The 13,282-nt window shown below is 40.2% G+C and overlaps 1 protein-coding gene across 1 annotated transcript; it reads left to right on the top strand.

Annotated features, from left to right (window-relative positions):
• Positions 1-255: 255 nt before the first annotated feature.
• On the top strand, positions 256-13,282 carry MED17 (mediator complex subunit 17). The gene is made up of 12 exons (XM_075140154.1): positions 256-568; positions 937-1,103; positions 1,443-1,662; positions 2,916-3,052; positions 3,153-3,237; positions 4,344-4,496; positions 5,501-5,631; positions 6,688-6,872; positions 7,431-7,568; positions 8,579-8,696; positions 10,013-10,172; positions 12,070-13,282. The coding sequence occupies exons 1-12, from the start codon at positions 337-339 to the stop codon at positions 12,273-12,275; spliced, it is 1,932 nt and encodes a 643-aa protein (XP_074996255.1). The 5' UTR covers positions 256-336; the 3' UTR covers positions 12,276-13,282.

Below are 13,282 nucleotides of genomic sequence, written 5' to 3'. Positions count from 1 at the left end.
CGTGGCCCCCTCTGAGGAGTAAACCCGGCTGGGGTTTGCCTGCGACGTGAGAGGGAGAAGGGAAGCGGCCGCGTACTGTAACCGCCCGTGGACACGACTCGCAGCAGCCCCGCGGCGGCCGGTATTGGTCGCGACCCTCCCCTCAGGCCCGACCGTTCCCTCAGGCGCGGCCGCCGCTCACAGGCCGGCTCCGCCCCCTCCCGAGCGTCCTCCGGAGACAGCCGAGCCCTCCCGGCGCTGGCCCCGCCCCCTCACCGGCCCGCCTCCGCCCAGCACCCGTAGTCGGCGCGGGGTTCTCGCGCACGCCCCGCAGCCGCGGTCGGAGGTCGCACCAAGATGGCGGGCGTGCCGGCGGTGCGCATCAGCATCGAGTCGGCGTGCGAGAAGCAGGTGCAGGAGGTGGGGCTGGATGGCAGCGAGACCTACCTCCAGCCGCTCTCCATGTCCCAGAACCTGGCGCGCCTGGCGCAGCGCATCGATTTCAGCCAGGGCTCCGGCTCCGAGGAGGACGAGCCGGGTTCGGCGGGCCGCGCCTGGGCCGAGCCGGGCGAGGCGGAGGATGAGGAAGGTGAGGAGCGGCGGGCCCGCGGCTCCCTGTCAGTCGGCCCGCGGCTGGGCCCAGAGCCTGAGCTCTCTCTGCGGGCTGCAGCTGACGGAGGCCTGCCGAGCTGTGGCGGTGCCCGGCCTGCGGCCCCACAGCCGCGTGGGCGTGGCTTGCCTTCCCGCGTGGATTCCCACGGGTGGCCGTGGATCAGGTCAGGACGTTCGTGACCGAGTCCCGGCAAATTACAGTGGCAGAGTAAAAAAGGATATATCCAGATAGCGTGCTGTTATGTTGTATTTCATGCTGTTATGATCTCTCTGTGGTTTAAGAATGAGCCTTACACTGTATCTTTTTACAGGCCTTTGTTTTCCCTTCTTTTGTTTTGTTTTTAGGGTTGGTAAAGTTTCAGCCATCCCTCTGGCCTTGGGATTCGGTGAGGAACAACTTAAGAAGTGCCTTGACCGAGATGTGTGTGTTGTATGACGTTCTTAGTATTGTCAAGGATAAAAAGTTCATGACGCTAGATCCAGTTGTGCAGGATCCCCTTCCTCCAAAACAGGTATATTGTGCCTAGTTGTGTAGTTTTTATGGCTTGACACTTAAGACTTTATTTCACTGGAATTTTTCATGTGTGATGCATACAAGATTTAGTAAAATGTTCCTTGTGAGGTGCTGGTACAGTGCTTTATGGGTCAGGGGAAGGCTGAGAATGGGAGGTGAGGCTGATTTCAAAGGCCTCTTTGCTGAAGCTGTACGTCAAAATGCTGCTTGTGACTACTCTAAACAAGTTACTGAACATCCAGCAAAACTAAGTTATCGATCACTGTCAATTAGTTCCACTAATAATAATTTTTGGAGAATTAAGATACAAGAAGTTTTTCTCTTCATTTGTTACTAGAATCCTCAGTTTCTACAGTTGATTTCAAAAAAGAAGTCATTAGCTGGAGCAGCTCAAATCCTGTTGAAAGGTGCAGAAAGATTATCCAAATCGGTTGCAGAAAACCAGGAAAATAAACGACAAAGAGACTTCAACTCTGAACTGTTAAGACTGAGACAACATTGGAAGCTGAGAAAAGTGGGAGACAAAATTCTTGGCGATCTGAGCTACAGAAGTGCAGGTAAACAGTACAGTCTTGTTTTTCTCAAGAATGGATGTTTATATTTTACAAATAATTTTTTGTAACTGGAAAATTCCATCTGTTGATGGAATATTTTTAATAACAAATAATATCAGATAATAAAATATTATTATAGTTACGAGACAATTATAAAAGGATGAAACTTGTTTTTTTTGTCAGGGAAAATATCCTGCCATCCTCAACCTAGAAAGTGATTTTAAAAGCTGACTGTGTAGGATTATAATAAAGATTCCTTTACAGAAGCAATTCTGCATTGACGATGTAGTTAATCAGTTGACAGGTAGACCTTGTAAATCTTTGGCTTTTATCTACATTTGGTCTGTCAAGCATTTCTAAAAGATTGAGGAGCATCTTGCATTTTTCTCTGAGTGAAGTCAGATTAATTATACCTATTATTCCTAGTCTTATGAGAAATGATACTGAGAATATGTATTATTTCATAGATTACAGTGAGAGAGGGTAACCAGCCCAGAGTTCTGGAGCCAATTATGGAGCGAAAAAGTGAATACAGAACCTCACCAAACTTAAGATATAGATACAAAGCAGGCATCTGAACTGGTTGTGTTGGGCTCCAGTTGTCATCATGGTCAAATTTAGGGTTATTAATCTTGTGTTCATGAAGAAGCTGTAGATGTAACCCAGGATATGTCTCTTCTTAGATGATTTGTCCTAAACTAGATGAACCGTGCCCTGCATGTAAAAGGGATGCAACTAGGACAGATGTGGGCATCTGCCTTTATCAGTCCCACCTAAATGACTGGCTGTATGGCTGGTTTTTACAGACTGAACACTGTCATAGTTTTAAGACTGCAAGCCAAACATCATCAGCATTCCTTTAAATCAATAGGGGTGTTGCACCTTAAGCTACTTGCTTGCATAACTTCGGGCAGTTAATTTTTTTGTCTTGTTTTAACCAAATACCTTTTTTTCTCCTTCCCTGCTTCTGTTGACACCATTTTGAAACACTGTTGGTTTTCTCCCATAACTATTAAATACTACTTGCTAACTTGCTGTAAAATATTGCACGTCACACACTGGAGGATTGAGATGCTGATGTGCTGAAATGAGCTTTCTAATTTACCTGCCTTTTTAAGAATTCATTAAAAAATTTGAGTCAAGCGCAACTATAGAGGTTTGGAGACTTAGACATACATATTCTTCCAAAATGGAGGTATGAGCTTCATTATTTGCAGAAGATGCTTTATAGTATGTCTGTCTTTGTCCTTCCTTAGGCTCCCTTTTTCTTCATCATGGCACATTTGAGGTGATAAAGAACACTGATATTGACTTGGATAAAAAGATACCTGAGGATTACTGTCCTTTGGATGTTCAAATTCCAAGTGATTTAGAAGGATCAGCCTATATAAAGGTTTGCTAGAGAAACTTTAATAATATAGTATGGGTTTTGTTTTGTTATTTGTATGCTTGCAACAAAGAACAAACATCAAATAATGTTCTCTTTTGCCTAGGTTTCTATTCAGAAACAAGCTCCAGACATTGGTGACCTTGGGACAGTCAATCTTTTTAAAAGACCCATGCCAAAATCAAAACCAGGTATAGCTAGCCAAATGTTGTTTTCTGAGCACATTCTCAAGAAATGGGTTTGCATCTAATGTTTATTTGAAAATTCTAGCTCGAAAGAAGAGTGAACAAGAATATTCTTATTTAAACTGAAATTTTCTGTGTAGGTGCTGCTTGGGCTTTGGAAAGATGATGCTTTCAAAGTGTACTCCTTCAGGCTTTCATATGTGTTCACTCAATTTCTGAAATAAAATTACTAGGATTGTATTTTAGGTATTCTGGAGCACCTTTCATTAGTCATTAAGAGTTTGAGCACATAACCAAAAGCAAAGCAAAGTACTGTGGCTCAACTGGACTAAAGGTCCGTTCACTCTTAACTGTGCCCAAAATGCATCATTTGTTTCTGTGGCTCGTATGTTTTCTCTGAATCTGAAAGTGTGCTGGCAGCATGTGCATTAATTACCAACAGCTCACCTGGCAGATAGTAGCTTGATTAATTTGATATGTGACAGTATCTGAAGGTGTAAACCTTTGGGATTAAAAATTCATCCTTAACTCTTTAGGATTAAAAAGAATTGGCAGGATTTTATGTCACGGTGATCTGTGACACAGATGCTTGTGCTGCCTTGAACATAGTCAGGACGTTGTATTAAGTAGAGTTTCATATGGTATTCAGGGTACAGTATAGAGCTTGTGTACTTACTCAGACCAGAATCTTCCAAGAATTTGGGGCCTATAAATCCTGTGAAAGCACATACATGAATTTAACATCATTTGGGGGTTTGTTGTAGAGTGAATTTAATAAAGCTAGAAGTATCATTGAAAGTAAATTGCAACTTAAGAGGCAGGGTTCATAAGCAGAGTTCACAAAAAGCCTCAGAATGTAATAGGCAGTTCCAGAAGGGAGGTGCAGTTCACAATATACATATATGTAAAATCGAAGTAAAATGCACTAGTGTTACCTTAAAGTGCTTCCTTAACTGAGATAAAATTCTGAAAATACTCAATTTGGATAGAAGATACTGACTGCCTTATTTTAGCAATTACTCATTGCTTCTGCACAGTATCTGGTATCTGAAGCTACCTGTGTAGCTTCTCTTTACTCTTTCCTTCTGCAAACGTTGATTTATATTTTTCAGGTTCTCCACACTGGCAGACAAAGTTGGAGACTGCACAGAATGTTCTTTTATGTAAAGAAATTTTTGCCCAGCTGTCACGAGAAGCTGTTCAAATTAAATCACAAATTCCTCACATTGTTGTGAAAAATCAGATAATCTCCCAGCCTTTCCCAGGTAGGAAACTTTTTAAGACTCTTGACCTACAATTATTTGCTTAAACATGAACTGAAATTCTGGGGCAGGGGAGTAATCTCCTTGTTTTTCAAAGGTTTTGAAAAACAGAATTTCCCAGAATTTGAATTTTGCTTGCTAATTATAGAAAAATTCAACTAATACACTTTAGTTTCTAATTTACTCATCTTTTATTGTGTGGATTTTGGATTGTTTTGCTTTGTGATTGTATTTTTTGTTAGTAGCATTAGTAGCACTTAAAGCTGTCAACTGTAACGCCATGTGCACATTGCAGTTTGGAGCTGTGCATAAGTCATTGCTCCTGGATTGCATGCAGGTGAAATTTAAGACTTGAGTTAATGAGTCTTCAGAAGAATGGAGGCTAATACTCTTCAATGAGGATAATTAAATAGCGTGAAGATGGCTCAGAGTCGGGTGATGAATCCTCTGTCCTTACAAGGAGTTCACAACTGATTGTATCACATGAAGAATATGTTTCTGGGTTGCTTAAAATTTAGAATCATAGAATCATTAAGGTTGGAAGAGACCTCTAAGATCATCGAGTTCAACCGTCAACCCAACACACCATGCCCACTACACCATGTCCCTAAGCGCCTCATCTACACGTCTTTTAAATACTTCCAGGGTTGGTGACTCAACCACTTCCCTGGGCAGCCTGTTCCATTTGTATGATGGTAAATCATTCCTTCTTTGGGGAAGGAATGGGGTCCTGGGGACTCTTCTTTTTGTGTGGGATTGAGTCATAGAAATTGGTGTGAAATGCACCTAGTGATTTATTAGTTGGCCTGTCAACACTTCAGTGAGTCCCAAGTCTTACTTGCCTTTGGTGTTCTGCTCTCTAACATCATTCTTTGATTTTTCTCTGATATGGTAAATACTGGTTGTAAAACTACTGACTATAAAACGTGAAGAAGAAGCAGTTCTCAGAAGCCTGCTTGAAAATTGTCAGTGTCCTCATTTATGTTTTTTTTTACTTGCTTGTACAGGTTTGCAGTTGTCTATTTCTCTGTGTCACTCTTCCAATGACAAAAAATCACAAAAGTCCGCTTCTGAAAAACAGAATCCAGAGGATCATCTCTATGTTCTGGAACATAATTTGCATCAACTTATCAGAGAGGTAATGCATTTATGGTCAAGTACTGAAGAGTTTTGGGGATTTTGTTCAGACTTCTGCATAGTGTGTGGCACTGTTGTAACAACGGTGTTCCACTAGAGGCCAGTCACATTCTATCCATTTGTGTAAGGCAACCTACGGTTCAGTTTTAGTATGTGCGGGTGGTTAGGGAGTTCTTTACTAAATAAAGAACGCTAGTAGTTCTTTACTTAACCTCAGGCCTGGCTGCTCACTTCAGAAAAGCAATGCAAGATTTTTCCAGTACGGCTCATCAGTCTCCCTTTTATCTTTGTGTTTAATTAGTGCTTGTCAAGTACTTGTCAAGTGAGTATCTGTTCAGACTCCCATGAAGAAAGAACAGTCAACTACCATAATAACTTCACTTCTTTTGAGCTCCACTGCTCTGCTTCAGTGTTTTAGATTTTTATATAATCTAGCAGAAGGACCTGGGGTAGAAAGTTGAGATTGCGTCTGTTCAGGAAAGGAGCACAATTTTAGATGTCTTAAGTAGTTGTGAAACCATGTTCCAGAGAGTGTTCATCTCCTTCGAGCATGGCTCTGCAAGTCATGCAGTCGTGGGGAATAGTCCAGTGTTTCTGAACTAGGTTTCATGGAGCCTTGGCTCAGTGCCCAGCTCTGTTGTGAATTTCCTTTCTTGACTTTGAACGGGTTGCTAAATCTTTTTGTACCTCAATTTTTTATCTCTAAAATCCTTCCTTTATTTTTGTTTGACCACTGTGACTGTCTCCAGAGATGTATACAAGGCAGACTTTTTAGTAGGAGCTACTGCCATACTACCAAATTTTTGTTAGCTAGCACCTTTTTTTAAAAATAACTTTCTATAAGGTTTGAAAGACCTGCATAAACATGGGAGGCAAAGTATGAGTGTAAAGCTGGCTTTAAAGTGCTGTTAAGTTTATAAAGTAAAAAAGTTGCACTTTTTCAAAGTATGTACACTTAAAAAGCCTGATGTGAAGCAGCATATTGTAGTATACATATTATTTCTTGAGGATACGTTATTTGGTCACTTCCTTTTATAACATCTGTTGTTTGTTGCAGTGTCACAAGCAAACCCTGAGTTCAACAGTGATGCCGCATCCAGCTAGCGCACCTTTTGGCCATAAGAGAATGAGACTTGCAGGACCCCAGGCTTTTGATAAAAATGATATCAGTTCTTTACAGTCGAATGAAGGACTTCTGGAAAAGATAATAAAGCAGGCAAAACATATCTTTTTGAGACGCAGGTAGGTCACAAGCTATTCTTGTTAAAGTTACAATAAAATGTATCATTATGTAGAATACAATTGATCTTTTTTCAGTGTTCTTAAAACTAGCTACTTCTTCCTTCACTGTTAAAATAGTCTTTATTTTTAAGTACTAAGAACCAATAACATATCATGAAATACGAGGAAACAACACTCGGCTAGTAAAAAAAGAAAAAAAAATCAGATTTCTTAGATCTCTGTGACAGTTAAGATGTAGGCTGCTGATAATTGTCCCTACTTTTCTTAACTGCATAAATCTTTTTATTTGCTGTGCAGTAGCTGATACTGAGTAATACCACTCTAATACTGCTGCAAAATGTATGTGAAATGTACAGAGTAAACAAGCATTGCTTCATTAGCACCAGAATGGTGCTGAAATAGAACTTTGATCCACATGGTTCTGTTAAATTTGCCTTTTTTTTTTCTGGTGTACCACAAAAAAAAAACCCAAATTAAAAACCTACTCACTTCCTTTAAACAAGATAACAGCACAAACTGTCTAGATTATTGTGTGTGTAATATGTCTTTGTCTTGTAGAACTGCACGAACCATTGACAGTCTGGCTAGTCGTATTGAGGATCCTCAGATTCAGGCCCACTGGTCCAATATAAATGATGTTTATGAATCCAGTGTTAAAGTTCTAATAACTTCTCAAGGATACGAACAGATATGCAAGTAAGTATGAAAATGCATGTATCTTTCTAGTTGTAGAAAAATGCAGCAGTGGCAGAGTGTATTCAAGTTGTGTTTTACAGGTTTAGATTCTCTTCAGACAGGCAAGTAAGAGCCCGTTATCTGTGTGCGAGTGTTTGTTTTTCTGAGTTGTGGGGGGAACAGCCACCCTAAGACAACTCTTCACCCACTTTACACTTGGTAAAGAATCTTGGTGAAGAAAGAATGAATCTTGGTGAAGAAAGAATGAATCTTGGTGAAGAATCAAAGTCGTTAACTAGCACAGTTTCCTTTCAAAGGAATTGAAGGTGAAAGTGGCCATTTAAGGGGGGATTTACTTTGGATAGAGATAGCTGAATATAAAGTATCTTTGTATCTGCTGGATTCTAAACTTCCAGTCTGGTCATGGAGAGCTAGTCAGTGCTCAGTTCTAGCTTGGTTGCTTAGGTACTGAAATGTGGAGCTCATGTAATTCATGCTATTAGTTATACACATTGTCATCGAAATAAGAGATTTCATGTTCCAGAAATGAATGTCTGCATGCTGACCAGCAGTGAATTAAACAGTCCTCTGGTTGTGTCCAGCGTGGAGCAGACTGCGGTCACTGGTGCAATTTGCAGTCTCAGTTCCAGAGTACGTACGCTCCGCAAGTCTTGGCTGTAGGATAGAACAGGCCTTGAGTACACACCATTTTCCCCTGCACCTCTGGAAGGAAACTTGGGCATGGTGGCAGGCAGGGAGCTGTGAGGCACCTCAGGAGGTTCCTTGTTCTAAACAAGCAGTGGACCAGGTCTGCGAACATGCCCCAGAATATGTCCCCTGCAGTATAGAGGGAGCTGTTGCGGTGAGTGATGAAACTGAAACGTTTGGAGTTGCTGTCGTATTCCATAGGCTTTTCACCATCCTCATCTTAGTGTTCTTGTCAATGAATGGGGGGGATTCTGTGTTCTTAGCTTCCTGTTTTCTTAAGTGTTGTAGTGCATTTTGAATAAATATGCATCTTGTCTTCGAAGATCCATTCAACTACAGCTGAACATTGGAGTTGAACAGATCAGAGTTGTGCATAGAGACGGAAGAGTTATTACATTGTCCCATCAAGAGCAAGAACTGCAGGATTTTCTTTTATCTCAGGTAGACTCATATACATCATTCTCCTCTTTCTTGTAGTGTTTGGGAAACAGAAGCAGTTAAAATCTCACCTTTATCTATGTAAAAAATGTTAGAAAACTCCAAATAAAGATAGTGAAAATAGAAAGGTGGATGACTGAATTTTTCAGTATATTTGTATAGTGACTTTAGCAATTGTTACTAAAATATAATGCCAGTTTTTACTAAGGTCAGTAGTAATAATAATTTTTTTCCCTCCCATTTAAGATATATTTCTTTATGTTACTCATTATGGGAGCACTAAGATTTTTGCTTACTTCAGAACAAGTCAGTGAGAGTCATAGCAGACAACAAGGTATTCACTATATGAAACTTACTGTAACCAAGTCCTATCTAGAGTAGAGATCTCAATGAGCCCACAGTTACTGTCATTTCAACGTTTTCGTTTGTTAATGTTCACTTTGCATCAGCCATTACTAAATCAGCTGATATTTGAATGAACTGTGTTTTCTTAATTGCTTAGAGCAAGCTGCTGGTTTTATTCAGAAGTGGCAGTCTCCCTACTATGCATTATAAATAGTCAAAATACAGGTCTTTAATAACAGTGGTTGGCCTGTTGCAGTTATACGAAACTCCACGACACGGAAAACAAGTTGAAACAGATTCTGCTGAGGGTATCTCTTTTTGGTTAAGTGTTTTCAGACTTGTTCACAGAGAACTGCTGAACAGTGCTAGATACTTCCTTGTTAGAAGTGTTAAGTCTTGATATTGAAAAACATTAGCATTTAAATTCTTAAGCTGTTAAAGCTCAATGCTTACACTTGAGCATTAATGGAGATAATCATGCATCTGAGAACCTCAAGTTTTTTTTTTCCCCCTAAATTTGCTATGATAATACTGTCACAGGTTTTATATATTTTACAGCAGAGGTCTCATTTCCATTCAAGGAAAGGATTATTTCAAAATCCTGTTTGTATCTTAAAGTAGTTCTTGAAACCTAAATAAAGGTTTTTGTAAATTGAAAGCAATACTTAAATAAAATGCATAAGCCCATATACCTATGAAAAATTCATCTAACTGCATCGTGTGCTTAATACGGTGGTATTCTCTGTCTGCAAAAGAACTAGTCTAAATTCAAATAACACAAAGCTCTACTAGCACTTACATAGCATATATGTTAAAAAAAAAGTTCCTCTGAAACTAGAGAACCGATAAGACAAAGTCACTTTTATAAATAACTACTGAACAGCAGAAGAAAAAAAACTTGGTAAAACCAATAAGCAATTCTTTCTGTGGTGTGCGAATATTGAACAGAAGACAAACCTCTTGTTATCTTTCAGATGTCACAGCACCAAGTACATGCAGTTCAGCAGCTTGCGAAAGTTATGGGATGGCATGTGCTGAGTTTCAGTAATCATGTTGGTCTGGGACCGGTGGAGAGTATTGGCAATGCATCAGCAATAACTGTAGCATCACCAAATGGAGACTATGCCATTTCAGGTAGTGTTTTCTATTGCAAATGTATGGAAAATCTTAAAATTCTTAAGCGAATTCTGCAGGCTTTGTAAGTCTCTTCCTGAGACAGTCTCTAGACTTTTATAGAATAATGTCAATTTATAGCAAAATATTCTAGAAACAATCTCTTTTGTGTATGGAATTGACACATAAATAGAATCAATACTTTGCCCGTAAACCACTTAATATATACCTGACTTAATTTACACAGGCTTGAAAATATTTCTCAGAATTAGCATAGGAAAAAATAGATTACAGAAACTATCAAGATCGTGAGAGAAGGGAACAAGTCAAACAACAGGATCACAACCCTGGACTTAACAAGAATGGAGTTTGGTCTCTTCAGGGATCTTCTTGGAAGAATCCTATGGGATAACCATCCTATGGGATGGAGAGAAGAGGGGTCCAAGAGAGCTGGTTGATTATTTTTTTCAAGGATCACCTCTTTCGAGCTTAAGAGTGGTCATTCCTATGTAATGGAATGCATTACCATTTGTTGTGCAAAGGTGACAGAAGATCTGTGTGGATGAACAGGGAGCTCATGACATAAAAAGGAAGTTGCAAGAGACTATAAGCAGGATCAGTTGACCTGGGAGGAAGATAGAGAGACTGTCCAAGAATGCATTGGTGGGGATAGGAAGGCTAAAGCCCATCTGGAGTTGAATCTGGTGAGGGATGTACAGGGCAACAAGAAGAGCTTCAACAGGTATGTCAGCAGCAAAAGGAAGACTAGGGAAAATGTGGGCCTGCTGTTAAATGGGGAGAGGACCTGGTGGCACAGGACATGGAGAAAGCCAAGATTCGATGCCTTCATTGCTTTGGTCTTAAGGCTGGTCTTCAGGTGTCCCAGGTCCCTGAGACCCATGAGAAATTTTGGAGCAAAGATGACTTACCCTCAGTAGCAGAGGATCGAGTTGGAGAACCTTTGAACAAACTAGACATACACAAGTTCACGGGACCAGGTGGGATGTATCCATGAGTGCTGAGGGAGCTGGTTGATGTCATTGTAAGGCCACTCTTGATCATCTTTGAAAGGTCATGGTGATCAGGAAGGGTTCCTGAGGACTGGAAGAAGGCAGATGTCACATTCTATATTCAAGAAGGAGAATCCGGGGAATTACAATCTGGTCAGCCTCATTGCAATTACTGGGAAGATGAGGCAAAAAAACAGTCCCAGAAGCAGTTTCCAAACATATTAAGAGGAAGGTGATGGGGAATAGTCAGCATTGATTTATGAAGGAGAAATTATGTTTAATCAGCTTGATAGTCATCTCTTTGTAGAAGTCTAGCTTGGTAGCTCAGGGGAAAGCTAAGTGTTATCTCCCTGACTGTTTATTTAAAAAACAAACACACACCACCACCACCCTCAACATCAAAACACAAAACCCCATCAAAGCCAATGGAACACCACCACCCCTCCACCAATCTTGCAGAATTTTGTGATTAAAAGCAACAGCTATCCTGAGTGACTTCATTCCTGTCCATTTGAGATAAATCCACTAAAAACACTGTCTTTTTGATCATGTTTTTCAACAGATTCCAAGGTAAGAATCGGCAAAAAAACCCATTTGCCCTTCGTGGCATCATTAGGGAAAAATAAATTCATTTGCAAGGTGTACATGTGGGGTTTTTTGTCAAATGTTTCTCTGGTTTGCTCTAACCAAAAACATGCAGTGCTAAAGCAACAAAATCATAGAGAAGTGGGAGAAAATTCAAAGAGAAAAACTTTTTTTTTAAAAAAAAAAAAAGGTAATTTCCCTTGTTTGCTTTCAGTATGCTTGGAATTGAGTAGGAGTAATGTATAGCATACACAAGGAAGAATATTTAATATGAGGAATTTCTACAGTGTAAAAATGCTCATAAAACTCTCTGTTCATCACAGTACGTAATGGTCCGGAAAGTGGCAGCAAAGTTATGGTTCAGTTTCCACGGAGTCAGTGCAAGGATCTCCCCAAAGGCGATGTACTGCAAGACAACAAGTGGAATCATCTTCGAGGGCCGTTCAAGGAAGTTCAGTGGAATAAAATGGAAGGGCGTAATTTTGTGTATAAAATGGAACTCCTCATGGCTGCCCTAACTCCATGCTAATAATCTGTCAGCCTCTCCGTGGGGGCTTTGAGTCATTGCTGTGCTGCGAACGATCACTGCCCATGCAGCAAAGGGAGCCTATGGGGCAATACAAGAAAGCAAAACCAAATTTATCTCCTGTACAGATATGTCCATTGTAGTCTTTGTAATAAAACTTTTTTCAATGACATACAAAATACAACTTTTTGAAAAAATTCCTTTCAGCTGTATCTTTGCAGATTGCTTTATCTAGAGTAACATAGCTGAGTAATTAATGTATTTTTCTTTTATAAAATTAAATTCAGTAGTCATCTGCTACATGAAAGGTGTCTGCTCAGAGTCATTTCCTTTCCCCTCATGCCCCTACTTTTTCTCAATAGATATTTCTGAAAGATGAAAATTACTAGAATTGAATTGTGCTATCAGTAAGCCTTTTGGTGGCTTGTGCCACAGGGAATGGCTATCCTTGTGGAAGCTAATGGACTCGTTTGATGAGAAGTGGGACAACAGAGGAGAAGCAGAGCTCCCTTGTCAAATATTAAGGCTAAACAAAACTAAGATTCAAGGAACAGTCTTCGCTGCGTGACGCTCTTGAGTTGGGGTTGGTTTGTGTTACCTGTACATTGATGTGGCTTCTGGGTGACCCATTTCTTTTTGAGGGATCTATTTACTTAGCGATTTGTTTAAGTTGAGAGCGTTAAGAAGTCACAGCTTGTGGCAAACTTCTTTTTTCTCTGATGCCTATAGATGAGCCTATGTGGTGTCAGTTACTTTGCTTGTGTTTTCTGTCCTTGTTTTTTGCAAGCATGTAGAGGAAAGAGTCTTACTCTGCTTGCAAAATTCTGACAACTTGAGTTTGTGGGTGACTTGTGTAAATTCATGTCTGGATAGAAGCAGGTAACTCTCAGGCAGTAGACCTTTTTTTTCCCTGCACTGGCACTGATTATCATGCAGGGAAACAATAATATCCTCCTGAAGATCAGCTCTTTTGAGTTCTTTTAAAATAAAAAAGAAACCACGTTTTTGTC

This window comes from Calonectris borealis, chromosome 1 (assembly GCF_964195595.1).
Source record: "Calonectris borealis chromosome 1, bCalBor7.hap1.2, whole genome shotgun sequence".
Lineage (NCBI taxonomy): Eukaryota > Metazoa > Chordata > Aves > Procellariiformes > Procellariidae > Calonectris > Calonectris borealis.
This window is presented reverse-complemented; position numbering and strand designations above follow the sequence as displayed.